Source organism: Dendrobates tinctorius, unplaced genomic scaffold (genome assembly GCF_039654945.1).
Source record: "Dendrobates tinctorius isolate UK_male_01 unplaced genomic scaffold, ASM3965494v1 ptg000060l, whole genome shotgun sequence".
NCBI lineage: Eukaryota > Metazoa > Chordata > Amphibia > Anura > Dendrobatidae > Dendrobates > Dendrobates tinctorius.
The window spans coordinates 16,880,127-16,896,488 of NW_027361728.1; the positions used below are offsets into that span (position 1 = coordinate 16,880,127).

At 41.6% G+C, this 16,362-nt stretch overlaps 1 protein-coding gene across 4 annotated transcripts in view; it reads left to right on the forward strand.

The window, feature by feature from the left end:
* MCF2L2 (MCF.2 cell line derived transforming sequence-like 2) overlaps positions 1-16,362 on the forward strand; it is a 474,009-nt gene that overhangs the window by 423,638 nt on the left and 34,009 nt on the right. For 3 of the 4 annotated variants that reach the window (XM_073578748.1, XM_073578751.1, XM_073578750.1), the window contains 2 exons: positions 1,974-2,045; positions 8,653-8,765. In XM_073578748.1, coding sequence (XP_073434849.1) covers positions 1,974-2,045; positions 8,653-8,765 — 185 coding nt within the window. The remainder of the gene's footprint in view (positions 1-1,973; positions 2,046-8,652; positions 8,766-16,362) is intronic. The other variant, XM_073578752.1, reaches the window with a different exon arrangement.

Below are 16,362 nucleotides of genomic sequence, written 5' to 3' on the forward strand. Positions count from 1 at the left end.
TTTTATTATAATATACTGTTATATACAAAATCTGCTTAGGCAAATGCTACCTCCAAGTATGTAAGCTGGTAATAAGTATTCTCCAGAGAAAAAAAGAAATGTATCAATCTGACCATGGCTCCCCACTGTTTCCACTTTATACCTGGCAGAAAGTAATATACAGTTCTCACCCTATTATAATACAGTAGGATATATGCAGTTTGTAGGTTTATTATTTCCTACACCATAGAAATTTTTTCTGTAAATGATAAATACGTATTAAAAAAATCTGATTTATGAACAGCCCTTAAAGGGAATCTGTCACTCCATTTTTGCTCTATGAGCTGCGGCCACCACCATCAGGGGCTTATCTACAGCATTCTGCCCCCGATGTAACCTGAAAAATAAGAAAAACTAGTTAGATTATACTCACCCGGGGATCCGGTCCGGTCAGACACCTCCCATCTTAGCGATGACGTCCTCCTTCTTACTTCTGCCGCGGCTCCTGCGCAGGCGTACTTTATCTGCCCTGTTGAGGGCAGAGTAAAGTACTGCAGTGCGCAGGCGCCAGACCTCTCTGACCTTTCCCGGCGCCTGCGCACTGCAGTTCTTTACTCTGCCCTCAATAGGGCAGATAAAGTACGCCTGCGCAGGAGCCGAGGCAGAAGTAAGAAGGAGGACATCATCGCTAGAAGATGGGAGGCGCCGGAGGGGACCGCGACACCCACCGCACCCGATCCACGGTGAGTATAATCTAACTTGTTTTTCTTATCTTTCAGGCTACATCGAGGGCTTCTCTACACCATTACATGCTGTAGATAAGCCCCTGATGGAGGTGCTGGCAGCTCATGGAGAAAAAACGGGGTGACAGATTCCCTTTAATATAAAATACAGATTCATTTTTGGCCTAAACATCTATTGGGCTTTGCTGCATTTACAGCTTTGTGATTTATAGTTGGAGTTTACTGAGCACATAGCTGAGAAATGATCGAGGCTGCTACTGTTTTTATCGAAATATTCATACTACGCAAGCAAACATCATCTTGCTTAATAAACTGGAAATCATGTGAAATTGTAGTGTTGCACCCAGATTAGCAAGACAAGTTTCAAGACTAGTAATCTATTTCCTTTAGCAAGAGTCCGCGACACTTCATCACGAAATCATAACCACAGGGTTAGTGGTAAAGTCACAAAGTTCGTCCTGACCATGTTTCAATCTGAATTTGATTTTGACTTTAGCCTCTTTTTGCTTCCATCGTTGCTCAGTTATGGAACTGACAATACTAATACTTGTGTTTGATTGTCCACATACAATTGACAAAAGTTCAGGAGGATCAAAATGTCCAGCCGGGTCTATCTTTGTGATACCACCTTGCAGTAGATAACAGTGTGCCAGTCTCATCATTGATAGCTTCTTCACATGTTTCACATGAAATTACAGACTGACAGCAAAATATAAAGTTCCGTGATGCTCTAGAATTAAAAGCAAAAGGTCCACTTTAAGAGGCTTCTCAGAGGAGATCATATTTATACGTATGAATACATGTGTGATCAATACACATGACTGGCACACCACATATTCCTTACAAAGACCTTACAAAGGACTAGGAGGCACTCACTTCAAGAAAGGTGATTCTAGCAGCTAAATAGGAAAGGGTTCTTTACAGTTAGAGCAGTCAGGGACTGGCATGTTTGATTAATCTGATGGGGAACATGGCTCTTTAGGCTGCAAAAAACATGGACATATGAGCAGCCACATAAACTATGCTGGATACATGTTCATAATACATGATACCTACGTGAGAAACGACTTACGACTGAGGCCCAAGTGCTAGCGATGCTTAATGTATGGTATGTCTGTGCTAATTTAAAGACCAAAAGTGCATGATATGTTATTAAAACTGGAAGAGTTACCGTATTATTTATTGGTATTTTACATTTATTTTTACACAACGCTTGGACTCAATTGTGTTCCACATTTGTAAACATAATAGGTCCTCTTGGTCCAGATGTTAAAGCAAAAAGGCATGAAATTAAGAGTGACCCAACACCACTGGGTCTTGAAGGTATACGTGCTGTGATTTTGCATGTAGGTGTGGTTTCCTGTTTGTTTTGTCCTGCACATACATAATTTGTTGTGTTTTTGCTTTTTTTTTCCTCTCATGGTATAATAAATGCAAATAAAGGGTGAACATAGCATAATGTGTTTTGAAAATCAAGATTAATTTGCCATGTACTGGTTGATAACAGAAAGTAGTGATGCAACTGATTGTTATTAGTTAGGTACTAAAATTTTCCCAGGATGAGGCCAATCATTAAAGGGAATCTGTCACCAGGTTTTTGCCAATTAATCTGAGAGCAACATAAGGGAGAGATAGAGACCCTGATACCAGCGATGTATCACTTAATGGGCTGCATGCTATAGTTTTGATAAAGTCACTGTTTTATCAGCAGGAAATTATCACTAGAGGACTAGTGAACCTGCTGCCAGGAAGTCAGACAAATTCAGAGCTCTGGGTAACCCCGCCCCCACCACTGATGGGCAGCTTTCTGTGTTCAATGTACATGGGCAGAATTCTGCCTATCAGTGGTGAGGGGCGGGCTTATACAGAACTCAGCATTCAGAGAACTGCTAGATCTGCAGCAGAGAAAACAGTGATTTTATGAAAATGCTATCAAGCAGCCCAGTAAGTGACACATCACTGGAATAAGGGTCTCTGTCCCTACATTATGCTGCTGTCAGATGAGGTGGCAAAAAACCCAATGACAGATTCCCTTTAATGATAATTATTAAATCTATGACGAGTCTATTTAAGATTAATTCCGATCAATTGTAATCTATTCATTCTTCAGTTTTCTTTCAGTTGTTAGTGGTAAACATTAGCATTAGAAGTATATAATTTTTTTCATTGTTTAGGAAAAGAAATGTGGAGCTATTCGCAATTCAAGGGAAAAAAATAGCTTGCGTGAATTTAGGAAAAAAATGCTTGTCATGATCACTTACTGATGATAGTCAGGCACTTGTATGCCTTCCATAATCCCTGACATACAGAACAGGGCTAAGGGAGATATAATCCATTAGTTATGAAATATACGGAAAATATACGGAAATGCAGCTATGTGTGGAATGACAGATCTGTGAAAAATGTGGCACATGGCACACAGTGTGGAGCTGGATGAATGGTCCAGTGGTGTTCCACATGGGTGGGCTTCCCGATAAATACAGGGAGGGAAAATACTACCTTTTGGCCAGATTCATACAGTTGATGCGATTTATGGAGATCTCCTGGCCACTGTACTTATTTTTTTAGTCAGCGTAAACTGACCTGCGGTGCACGTTTTATATCTGCAACATGTCAACATCTGTTGTGGATACTCTGAGTTTTATGTGCGGATTTTCGCTATAGAATTGCATTAGATGCAGAAAATCCGTATATAAAAAACACGTGTTTGGCTACTTTCACACTTGCGTTTTTTTGCGCTGCATGCGCAGTGCAAACGCGCATAAAGAAAGCATCATGCGTTTTTAATGCGTTTTCTTGTTTTTTTGCGCATGCGTTTTTAAACGCTGACGTGCGCATGACTATGGGCATGTCAGCGCTCCCATAGACTTTAATGTGTTTTTGGGTGAATTCCGTGCGCATTGCGTGCGCATGCGTCTTTTTGAGACAGGTCGGACACACAAAAAATGCAACAGGTTGCATTTTGTGCGCCTGGGCACACACTATAAAAAACGCATGCGGATACAAACGCGTACAAACGCATGACAATGCGCACCCATGTTAAATATAGGAAAAAACGCATGTGCATGTTTGCGCAAAAACGCAGCGCAAAAAACGCAAGTGTGAAACCAGCCTTTCTAGTGCGTTTCCGCTTTGGAAACGCATTGACACCGCTTGTAATCTGCATCTGACTGTATCAATTTGTCAAATACCGATAAGTATAAGAAAAAGCAGCTTTATTTAACACATGGCATCCGAAAAAAGGCAAAAACAGCAGAATCAAAAACGCAATAACAACGCATGTAAAAAACACAAGTAATCTGATTTATATAATAGAAGCAGAAATCTGCATCATCAAAAACTCACCAAACGCTCAACATGGGAACGTAGCCTTAAGGAATTTAATTCCTCCCTGCAATCCTGGCCTCAGAAGGACAAAAAGAATGACAATAAACAGTCCAAAGTCTTATAGAAAAATACATACATTTTATGAATACTAACTGTACATAGGATAAAGTTGTGAGCAATAGAATGATATACAGTGGGTACGGAAAGTATTCAGACCCCTTTACATTTTTTACTCTGTTTCATTGCAGCCATTTGGTAAATTCAAAAAAGTTCATTTTTTTCCCCATTAATGTACACTCTGCACCCCATCTTGACTGAAAAATAACCCAGAAATGTAGAAATTTTTTTCAAATTTCTTAAAGAAAACCTGAAATATCACATGGTCATAAGTATTCAGACCCTTTGCTCAGTATTGAGTAGAAGCACCCTTTTGCGCTAGTACGGCCATGAGTCTTCTTGGGAATGATACAACAAGTTTTTCACACCTGGATTTGGGGATCCTCTGCCATTCTCCCTTGCAGATCCTCTCCCGTTCCGTCAGGTTGGATGGTGAACGTTGGTGGACAGCTATTTTCAGGTCTCTCCAGAGATGCTCAATTGGGTTTAGGTCAGGGCTCTGGCTGGGCCAGTCAAGAATGGTCACAGAGTTGTTCTGAAGCCACTCCTTTGTTATTTTAGCTGTGTGCTTAGGATCATTGTCTTGTAGGAAGGTGAATCTTCGGCCAAGTCTGAGGTCCAGAGCACTCTGAAAGAGGTTTTCATCCAGGATATCTCTGTTCTTAGCCGCATTCATGTTTCCTTTAATTGCAACCAATCATCCTGTCCCTGCAGCTGAAAAACACCCCATTAGCATGATGCTGCCACCACCATGTTTCACTGTTGGGATTGTATTGGGCAGGTGATGAGCATTGCCTGGTTTTCTCCACACATACCGCTTAGAATTATTACCAAAAAGTTCTATCTTCATCTAATCAGACCACAGAATGTTATTTCTCATAGTCTGGGAGTACTTCATGTGGTTTTTAGCAAACTCTATGCGAGCTTTCATATGTCTTGTACTGAGGAGAGGCTTCTGTCAGGCTACTCTGCCATAAAGGCCCGACTGGTGGAGGGATGCAGTGATAGTTGACTTTGTGGAACTTTCTCCCATTTCCCTACTGCATCTGTGGAGCTCAGCCACAGTGATCTTGGGTTTCTTCTATACCTCTCTCACCAAGGCTCTTTTGCCACGATTGCTCAGTTTGGCTGGACGGCCAGGTCTAGGAAGACTTCTGGTGGTCCCAAACTTCTTCCATTTAAAGATTATGGAGGCAAGTGTGCTCTTAGGAACCTTGAGTACTGCAGAAATTCTTTTGTAACCTTGGCCAGATCTTTGCCTTGCCACAATTCTGTGTCTGAGCTCCTTGGCCAGTTCCTTTGACCTCATGATTCTCATTTGGTCTGACATGCATTGTGAGCTGTGAGGTCTTATGTAGACAGGTGTGTGCCTTTACAAAGGAAGTCCTATCGGATAAGTTAAACACAGCTGGACTCTAATGAAGGAGTAGAACCATCTCAAGGAGGATCACAAGGAAATGAGCAGCATGTGACTTAAATATGAGTGTCTGAGCAAAGGGTCTGAATACTTACAACCATGTGATATTTCAGTTTTTCTTTTTTTTTATAAATTTGCAAAAATTTATACATTTTTTTTTCAGTCAAGATGGGGTGCAGAGTGTACATTAATGAGAAAAAAATGAACTTTTTTGAATTTACCAAATGGCCGCAATGAAACAAAGAGTGAAAAATTTAAAGGGGTCTGAATACTTTCCGTACCCACTGTGCATGTAACTCCCTATAGTGGAGCTAGTGCTACTAGATAATATATATATAATCCTGCATAGAAAAGATGGAAATGGTGATAAATGTGTCAAGGCTCAATATCAAGTAATTCACATATGCCTAGGGCATAAAGTGATGTACCGTATTACCCAGTCCACTAGTTTGTTCAGGGGCTCCCAATACTTGCGCGTCCGCAAGTCATTTTTTTTATCTTAAGTCATTTTTCAGAGCAGATTGTTACCTTTCTTCACAGTCGTTCTGTTTTATCTCTACCACATAATATTTAGCTGATCATACATTTTAGATAGGAACATCCCCTGTGAGAAAGTGACTGCCAGAAACGTCCAGCAGTAAATGACCCTCCCTTGTGAAAAAAACAGATCGGATGATTGAATTCCAACCGCCTGATCCTTATGTTCCCTAATATCATTTTTTTAGGGGACAGTCAGGAGATCCCCAAATTTGTAAGATGGTTTGTCTAACCCCACCAAAATCAATGGGTTCAGAAAACTTATCTAATCTAATTTGTATTGGGGCATTGTGTACACAAGGAATAATTTACACATGTACTTAATACAAAATTATGTGTCTGTACATATATTAGCTATTGATTTTGTTTGGCTTTGTGCTTCCACAAGGGTATATAAATGCAAATCCAAATGATTATAAACAATATATTTGAGATCTAGAAAATTAATTAATTTCTGCATGGTTTGGAAATAAATTAATGTCATTTTGTTAGTATCCGTCGCATGCTTTTTGTATACATAAATGTTCATGTTTTTGTGTTTGAGTTACATAAGTTATATATTGTTGTTCTCAGATGAATACAATGAGGTCCAAATGTGAAAGCCGTAACTAGCCCCACGGTCCTCCAGTGTGGCAGATGAGTTGTTGTGGCACCAGTGCCCAGGAATAGTTGTATCCCCTATAGTTATGTCTCTTATTCAACAGCAGTAAAATATATTTGTTAAAGTACCAGGTGAAAAGACCAAGACATGGGCTCACAGCACAAAACTCCAGTTAAAGGGGTTATCCTGGACTATGTACTTTTATTACCAAGGGCCTAAGAACTATCAGGCAGGTAGTTGCTAACTATCATGTCTGTTGTACCCGATGCCGATCTCTGCCGGCACAGAGTGGTCACATACCGACCACTCCTGCAGCAGCATTCGATAACGTGACTTCGACAGAGTAGTGGCATCTCTTCCCCTTTATTCCGTTAACAGGGCGTGACTGTCAATGTCATGCTGATTGACAGCTGGCTCCCCACTGCTTAATTGTGGGGAGCCAGCTGTCAATCTGCATGATGTCAGCAATCACGCCCAGTCGACAGAGCAGCCTGGAAGCAGAAGAGATTTTCTGTTAATGAGAAGCAGCTGAATTGCCGGTAGAAGCGGTTGGTGACCGCTCTGAGCCGGTTAGACATAAGGGTGGTCTGTTAGCAACTACCTACCTGTTAGTCTTTAGGCCTATAGTAAAAAATATACATTAGTCATGAACAAGCCTTTAATAATGAAAAATCATGTATATTTAGCACATTGCAAAAATTTGACTTCATTGTATTCTCTATTACAATTTCTACATTGTCGTTGTCTGCAGTTATTTCCTTGACACATATTTCCCATAGTATGATAAGACTGTTACCTAACTAGAACAACAACACATTATAGATCTGCAATATTGATTTTCTAAAATAATTGACATTGTGTATCTGTGTACCATTATGTAATGACTGGAGCATGTCATGAAACACTGCAGCCATGCTGCCATGATTAGTGTTGATTTTTTTCTGTAACTGGAATCCTTCATGTTGTCTCTGCAGCAATCAGTCTTGCCCACCTGACAGTGCCCTCCTGACAATGTCCTCCTGACAATGCCCACCTGACAATGCCCTCCTGATGATTCCTTCCTGATGATCCCCTCCTGACAATGCCCTCCTGACAATGCCCTCCTGACGATGCCCTCCTGACGATGCCCACCAGACAATGCCCTCCTGACAATGCCCTCCTGACAATGCGCAGCTGACAATGCCCTCCTGACAATGCCCTCCTGACAATGCCCTCCTGACGATGCCCTCCTGAAAATGCCCTCTTGACAATGCCCTCCTGACAATGCCCTCTTGACAATGCCCTCCTGACAATGCCCTCCTGACAATGCCCTCCTGACAATGCCCTCCTGACAGTGCCCACCTGACAATGCCTTCCTGACGATGCCATCCTGACAATAGCCTCCTGACAATGGCCTCCTGACAATGTCATCTGGACAATGCCATCCGGACAATGCCCTCCTGACAATGCTTTTCTGACAATGCCCTCCTGACAATGCCATCCGGACAATGCCCTCCTGATGATGCCATCCGGGCAATACCATCCGGGCAATGCCCTTCTGACAATGCCCTCCTGACATTGCCTTCCTGACGATGCCCTTCTGATAATGCCCTTCTGACAATGCCCTCCTGACATTGCCTTCCTGACGATGCCCTTCTGATAATGCCATTCGGACAATGCCCTCCTGACGATGCCATCCGGGCAATGCCTTCCTGACAATGCCTTCCTGACGATGCCCACCTGACACTGCCCTCCTGACAATGGCCTTCTGACAATGCCCGGCAATTGCAGTTTGGTAAGGCATTGTACATGAAAAGCCTATGTGATATTATATTAAATAGGAACTAAACTTTATCTGTTCAGTACATATTTCTTAGCAGTACTATTAGTAGACTGGAAGCAAAACTTTAACATTGAGATATCAAACACATTTATGTTTTTTTCTTCTGTAGATTGGCCAAAGCATCTTAATTCTCTGGAAACGTATGAAGATTTTTCTGCTATTCCTTCTAGCAATGATGAACTTTCAAATTCTGATAATGATGAAGAAACCACCACAATCAAAGTAATATATTCACACTTTGCAACTGGATTTCTCCCTTTGGGTTAGGTTGTAGGCCATGTTTGTCTAATTGTAGAGGTCTCCTGTTTGGATTTAGACTCCTCACTGAAGACTCATTCAGAAGAAGTTTAATAGATACTTACAGGGGTTGTCCGGTCTTAGGGCTCTTTCAGAACTCTGTGATCATCAGTCCAATCTCGGATCACAATTCATGGGCTAATGATGAGTCTCCCAAATCGAGCGTGACAGCCTCATATACATGAAGCTGTAACACTCGGGTAAGGGGATGCATGGCCGGTCAGTGCATTGCTAGCCGAGATCGGAGCGATGATCACAGACGTCTGAAAGCGCTTTTAGGGTACAAGTCTGCAGTTACTCTATGTGACTGCAGACTTGTGAATCCTCACACTGCACACAGTGCGTGCTTTTAAAATTCTCCAGTGCTGATATCGGCAGTGAACAGTCTTGAGAACGCAAGTATACGAATCTCCATACATCTGGCCACATTCTGACTAGACTTGTTTGGCCTTGCTCAATACACTTAAATTGAGTAATGACGCGCCCATGTCGTCAGCACATGACCACATGTATGCAAATCACATACTTGTGGTCATTCGTCCTCCGAGAATCCACACAGCGCCGTGCACTCAATGTGAGGATTCACAAGTCTGCAGCCGCATAGAGTGACTGCAGATTTGTAGCTTAAGGCTAGACATCCCAATTAAAGTGAATCTGTCACCAGGTTTTTGCCCCGTCATTTGAGAGCAGTATGATGTAGGGGCAGAGACCCTGATTCCAGCGATTTGTCACTTACTGGGCTGCTTGCTGTAGTTTTGATAAAATCACTGTTTTATCAGGAGATTATTACTAGAGGACTAGTAACCTGCTGCCAGGTAGTCTTCCATATTCATGACTTCTATATAACCCCATCCCCACCATTGATTGGGAACTTTCTGCCTATGCATAGTGTACACAAAAGGCTGTCAATCAATGGTGTGTGCAGGGATATACAAAGCTCAGCATCCAGAGAAAACATTGATTTTATACAAAATGTCAGCAAGCAGCCCAGTAAGTGACACATCACTGGAATTAGGGTCTTTGCCCCTGCATCATGCTGCTCTCATATGGGGTAGATAAAACCTGGTGATAGAGTGTCCTTAACAAAAAAGATATAGAGTTCTATTGATACTGTAGATGGACGGTCAAAGGGCTTCACTTGGAAATCTAATGTAATGGGTGCAACTCACGTTCTCAGTTCACTTATTTCAGGTTCTTCATTTATATAAGTTATTTATTTATAGATATTAAGTATCTATTCCTCATAAAAGCGTTAGTGGATCTATGCATAGACATGCCTCAGTCGAGCTTACTAGTGTAATTTTATTTTGGAATACTCACACAACTACATTCTTGAATAGACTCTGGCACCAAGTCTTTGCTACGTCATCTGAGAGCAGCATAATGTTGGGGTAAAGACCCTGATTCCAGTGATGTGTCACTGTATATTCACGAGCTCTCTCTATCATCACCTCTGTCCCTAAATTATGATGCTCACATATGGTGAAGAATATATTGGATGACAGATTCCTTTCAATATGGCCAATCCCATAGGTAGTCATTTAAAAGGAAACTGTCAGTAGAATTTCACACCCCAACCTATATATAAGCGCATACATCTCTTTCATTGACAAGTCAAGCACTTTCTTTACATGGCGACTCTGCTCCTCCATTACTAATAAATCAATGTTTGAATTGATATGCAAATGGTTACTGTAGCTCTGAAGCCTCTGTCACTCCAGCTCTATTCCCCGCCCAGCACCGCCTTCTCTTACCTGACTGATTTCTGTGTGGTAAGCTGATGTTTTTATTGAAACCATTTTAGGCCACATATGATGCTTTTGATTCATTTTTATTGCATTTTTGTAGTGATTTATGGTGACCAAAAAAACGTAATTCAGGTATTTTGATTATTTTCCTTTTTATATCATTTACCGCAAGGGTTAATTAATGTTCAATTTTGATATACATGAATTCTACAGATGCATCGTTACCCACTATTTTATTTTATTTTAATTTTTGTTTATTTTTGAAGTAGCACTCCTGTTAATTTTTTAATTCCCTTTGTAAAAATCTATGCACTGTAGTGTATGGGCATTGATATACTCACTGGTCTTGACCTAGCTCCCAATGCCATTCTGATCCTCTTCTGAGTCATGTGACACAATTCTGACCAACCAGACTGCATTTTATGTAAGTCTATGAAGCCCACACCAACATGACTGAAAAGAGGACCCGAGCGATTCTGGGAATCGGTTGAAGACAGATTGGTGAGTATATCAATACATTTACACTACACTATGTACACTGGTTTAGGGAATACAAAAGTTATGGGAGTGCTTCCTTAAAGGGGTTGTCCACTAATCAGACAACCACTACTCAATTGCTATTTTCCCCCAGGTAAAATAACAACAGCCTATGCACACACACAGCCAGTGCCGTTCCAGCGACTTTGGCACTGGGTTTTTTGTAGCTCGCGTGATGACAATACATAAGCGGTGACCACACCAGGATACTGCTAAAAGTGTATATTTGTATTAGGCACCATAGAAAACACACCTTAAAGGCATTTAAAAACCAAGTGATTCCATAAATGACGCCTCATAGGTCCACAATAGACCAAGCTAGCGCTATAATTCCAATATGCAAATTTCCAGAACGGTATCCATCCCAGAAATAAATGTTCCCAAGCCCCCTTATATGAGGTCACATGTACAAGAATGTCAAATAATATCCACATAGAATTACAGACAGACAGGAAAAATCCTTATTCAATAGGTAAAAAAGCACCAATATCATAAGAAGATGGAAGACACAGAGCCCCTTATATCCTGAAATACACGTAGTACAATGTAAAATAAAGCATATAAATATATTCAGGGGAAAGAGGTGCATGGTAATTATATGTAAGTAAGAAAGACATTAGTCAAATAATGAGACCTTTGGAGACCCCACTGAATAGGGTCAATCCTGGAGACATGCGGAGGATATGCCTAAAAGCAACTTACCTACATCTATGAAAATGGGGAATAACCAGGAGAAAGCGCAGCCAAGAACAACAGGGGTGTCAATCAGATGTTCCCCACGCGTATCGCTGTAGAATATAGCTTTGTCAGGGGACGTCCAACCTATGATATTAGCAAGATATATATATATCTACAATTGATAATCGGCATAAATAGATACTGGTGGTTAGCGGCATCCATGGTGAATTGCAAGAAGCGGAAGTCAGCAGGATACATGCAGAGTACATGCATAGGAGGCAGAGAATATATGAGGGCAGTCACCCTGCCAGTACTATGCATACAGCGTGCGCAATAAATGGAGACAAGGAAAATAAATGAGGCACCCATACCGTTATCAGCAGGGCTTGAAGCATAACCAACGCACAATAGGTGGTGTTATGTGGGCGAGCATGCTAGCCTGCGATTGCACAAGTAGGCACGAAAAATGGGCCAGCAAAATCAAATGTTAATTATCGCACATAATTAAAGGTATACGTGGATGGATATACTAGCCTAGAATAAAGGCTGGCAGCCATTCAGCAGACAAAAAGTGAAAAGTAAAGGACACATACATATGATGGAGCAGCCAAAGTGTCTTTGAATGGTGTGAGAGAAACCAAATTAGAATGTGTCTAGAGACGTTCTTGTAGACACAGTAAGAAAATTGCTGGGGTTATGGCATAGGTCTCTAGAGACAGTATTATAGACCCCATAATAATGAAGGAAATGTATTAAGCCAAACTAAGTGTCTTGCGACAGCATTTTAAACACCCCAGACGCTTAAGGCTATGTGCCCACAGTAGCGTTTTAATCCTGACACAAAACCGGACTCCTTCTCAGAAAACGCGCGTTTTTTTGCGCGTTTTCCACACGTTTTTTGCTCAAAAAACGGGCGTTTTTGATGTGTTTTTTCCGCGCGTCTTCTGGACCATAGGAAATAGCTAAAAACGTGGACTAAGCCACAAAATTAATGAACATGCTGCGTTTTTAGCCGCTAAGCGTTTCCTTAGCGGTAAAAAACGCATCCATTGGCACAAAAAGGCCAAAAAGCATTCAAATGAATGGGAAGCTTATTTTAAGCGTTTTTGAAGCAGTTTGAAGCCCTAAAAACGCTTCAAAAACGCTTAAAAAAAGCAACGTGGGCACACAGCCTTATTGACGATAGGCGCACATAAGAACAGTTATATATCTTAAAATGCCAAGCCATCAGACATAATGCATGGGAGATGTAAAAATAGGCCGGACATGTGACCATTAATAGACCACATGAAGTCGACACATGGTGGTGAATGGTTGACGCACCAACCTGTTAACCATATAGCTGGTATAGCAACCAACAAGTAGAATATATTTGATTGAAGTTAGAAACGCAATAACCATGTAAAATCATAGAGCAACAGGTGTCTCCCAGGTTCAGACAAAGGAACTAGCGATCAATAATGAGCCATAGTCTATATAAGAGGTCAAATCATATATGCGCCATATATTCACAACCCGAAATTAGACAAATTCAGGTGAGGGAGAAAACCACTTTAATCAGGTATATGCGAACTTTGAACAAAAAGCAAGAATACCAACAGTACATGGCAGTTGAATAAAGGATTATTGCAAATTAATTAGGGTCAAAAGAAAAAAAGAGAAAAAAAGGGCACCAAGTCTAAATGAATATGGTCTCCTATCCATAATACCAGTAAGATAAATATCATGCACCAAGAGGAGACAGGCATGTATAACTGTCATAGTATGTAATCAAGGTCAAGTGTGCACTCAAAAAACTGTAAGAGTGGTGCTCCAGAGGACAAATATCCAGTCAGTATAGTAAAGTAACCTCGAGCACTCAAAAAGATAGACGTGAAGCCCGCAATGGGTTAACAAACTTGACAAAACCCACATACTTATTATTATATAATAATTTTTCCATCTCCTTTGGATACCATAATGTTGCTCAAGGGATTTCACGAAACAAGCCTTATGTTGTTAAAATATTTGCCGTGAAGATATATGTTATATAACAAGATGCATTGTTAATCATAGTATGTGGGTTTTGTTATACTTATGTCATTGTTTATTCTTTTGTTTATTAGAATTTACCCTAGATAAAGGCCATTAATGCCGAAACGTTGGGACAACACTTTCTGCTGAAAAGTTTATTATTGGCTGTGAACTCCCAGTATAAAATGAAATAAAAATTTGTTAACCCATGCGGGCTTCACTTCTATCATGTATAACTGTCAAACATGAATCTTAGATGACAATGGTAAGTATTGTGGAGGACAGGACCAGTTCCTCCCACGTCACCAATGTGACTTAACTACACAGGCACAGCTCTCGGGCACCCCCTTTGTCTCTCAGGTCAGTAAGGGAACTGCACCTAGAGCAAATGGCCGCCGGGGAGGATGTCCTGTTACCCGCTGGGTATTCTAAGATTCGTAATCAGAGTAAAAGCATCAGCCCAAGATTAATTTTATGGTTTAATTGCCTTAAGGACGCACTAGATAATTACAGAAATATACAGTAAGCTATACAATCGAATTACAGTGGATTTGCAGTCAGAGTAAAATATAACAATAAGGGTACAAGACTTAGAGATATTAAGCTGGAGGTCAATTTACCAGATTGTAGGTTGCATGTGGGTGCCGGGAGCTCTGCAGTCCACAGGTACAAGAATCTTAGTTGCCGGACAGACCCCAAAGCGCAGGCCGCTGCTCCCCTTGGCAGATCTGTCCCCAGTTCCTTCTTAGATCATCATCGTCTGGTTCTTCTGTGAGAGAGTGAGTGTCTTTGCCATGTGCTGCTAGTTCTTAAGCATGCTGAGTTCCTCCCCCTGTGTCAGAGAGTGGGCTAATAATCTCCACCCTTTAGCTCCCGGCAGAACTTATTCCCAATATCTAAGAAAGGGGGTAACTTTCTACAGCATGATCGGATCAGGACACGAGAGGTACCAGTGAATGCGATTTGTTTTGCCTGTCGTGTGGAGAGCAAGCATGGCCCCATTGGGTCGCTGTGGAGGGCCAATCTCTATATCTCAGGTCCCAGAGCCCTCACGGACTCAGGAGTCGCACTGCCAGATGCGCGATTTCCTCAAGGTCACGCGGATATTTTTTATGAGTCTATAGCTCGAAAGGTGTGCTCATAATCCATGATCCTAGGAATGAGTCGAAGAGGCTGGGAGAGACAATGGATGTGTATTTCTGTGTCCACCTGACAGGTATATTCTAATTGAAGCCCCCAGGCACCTTCCTGCCCCATGCTGGCGTGGCTCCTACTCAAGCTTTGAAGTTCTGCTTTGGCTTTATCTCATTATCATACTAAAAGACCTTGCTATTCAACATTGGAGCACTAAATCCTGTTTTCTTCAATATGCTTACAGGCCCTGGGGGGGTAGGATCAGTTAGCTGCCTGTAATTATTGTGAACTCAGACCAAAATGGACAGGCCAAGCTCAGACATGAGGCGAGCATTAGGCCCCATATGAAAGATGTCAGCTGCTCCTTCATCACAAGTATGTATGAGGATATAAGGTCAGATAAAAATAAATAATTAGAGAGATGGTAGATATAGCAATGGAAAAATGTACACTGCTAAAACACGTAAAGGGAACACTAAAATATCACATCCGAGATGTCACTGAATGAAATATTCCAGTTGCAAATCTTTATTCATTACATAGTGGAATGCATTGAGAACAATAAAGCATAAAAATGATTAATGCAAATCAAAAGTAATATCCCATGGAGGTCTGGATATGGAATGATGATCAAAATCAAAGTGGAAAATCAAATTACAGGCTGATTCACTTCAGTGGAAATGCCTCAAGACAAGGAAATGATGCTCAGTTGTTTGTGTGGCCTCCATGTGCATGTATGACCTCCCAACAATGCCTGGGCATGCTCCTGATAAGGTGGCAGATGCTCTCCTGAGGGATCTCCTCTCAGACCTGAATTAAAGCATCAGTCAACTCTTGGACAGTCAACGTGGCGTTGGTGGATGGAACGAGACATAATGTCCCAGATATGCCCGATAGGATTCAGGTATGCTGAATGGGCAGGCCAGTCGATAGCAGCTATACTTTCATCATGCAGGAACTGCTAACAAACTTCAGCCACATGAGGCCTAGCATTGTCATGCATCAGAAGGAAACCAGGGCCCATTCCACCTGCACATAGTCTCACAGTGGGTCTGAGGATCTCATCCCGGTACCTAATGGCAGTCAGGGTAGTCAGTGTACCTCTGGTTAGCACATGGAGGGCTCTGCAGCCCTCCAAAAAAAAAGCCTCTCCACACCATTACTGACCCACTGCTGGAGGATGTTGCAGGTAGCAGAACGCTCTCAAGACTCTGTCACATGTGCTTAGTGTGATCCTGCTCTCATCCATGAAGAGCACAGAGCACCAATGTTGAATCTGCCCATCTTGGTGTCCTCTAGCAATTGCCAATTGCCCTGCACGATGTTGGACTGTAAGCACAATACCCACTTGTGGATGTTGATCCTCATTCTACCCTCATGGAGTTTGTTTCTGACAGTAGTGGCCTGCTGGA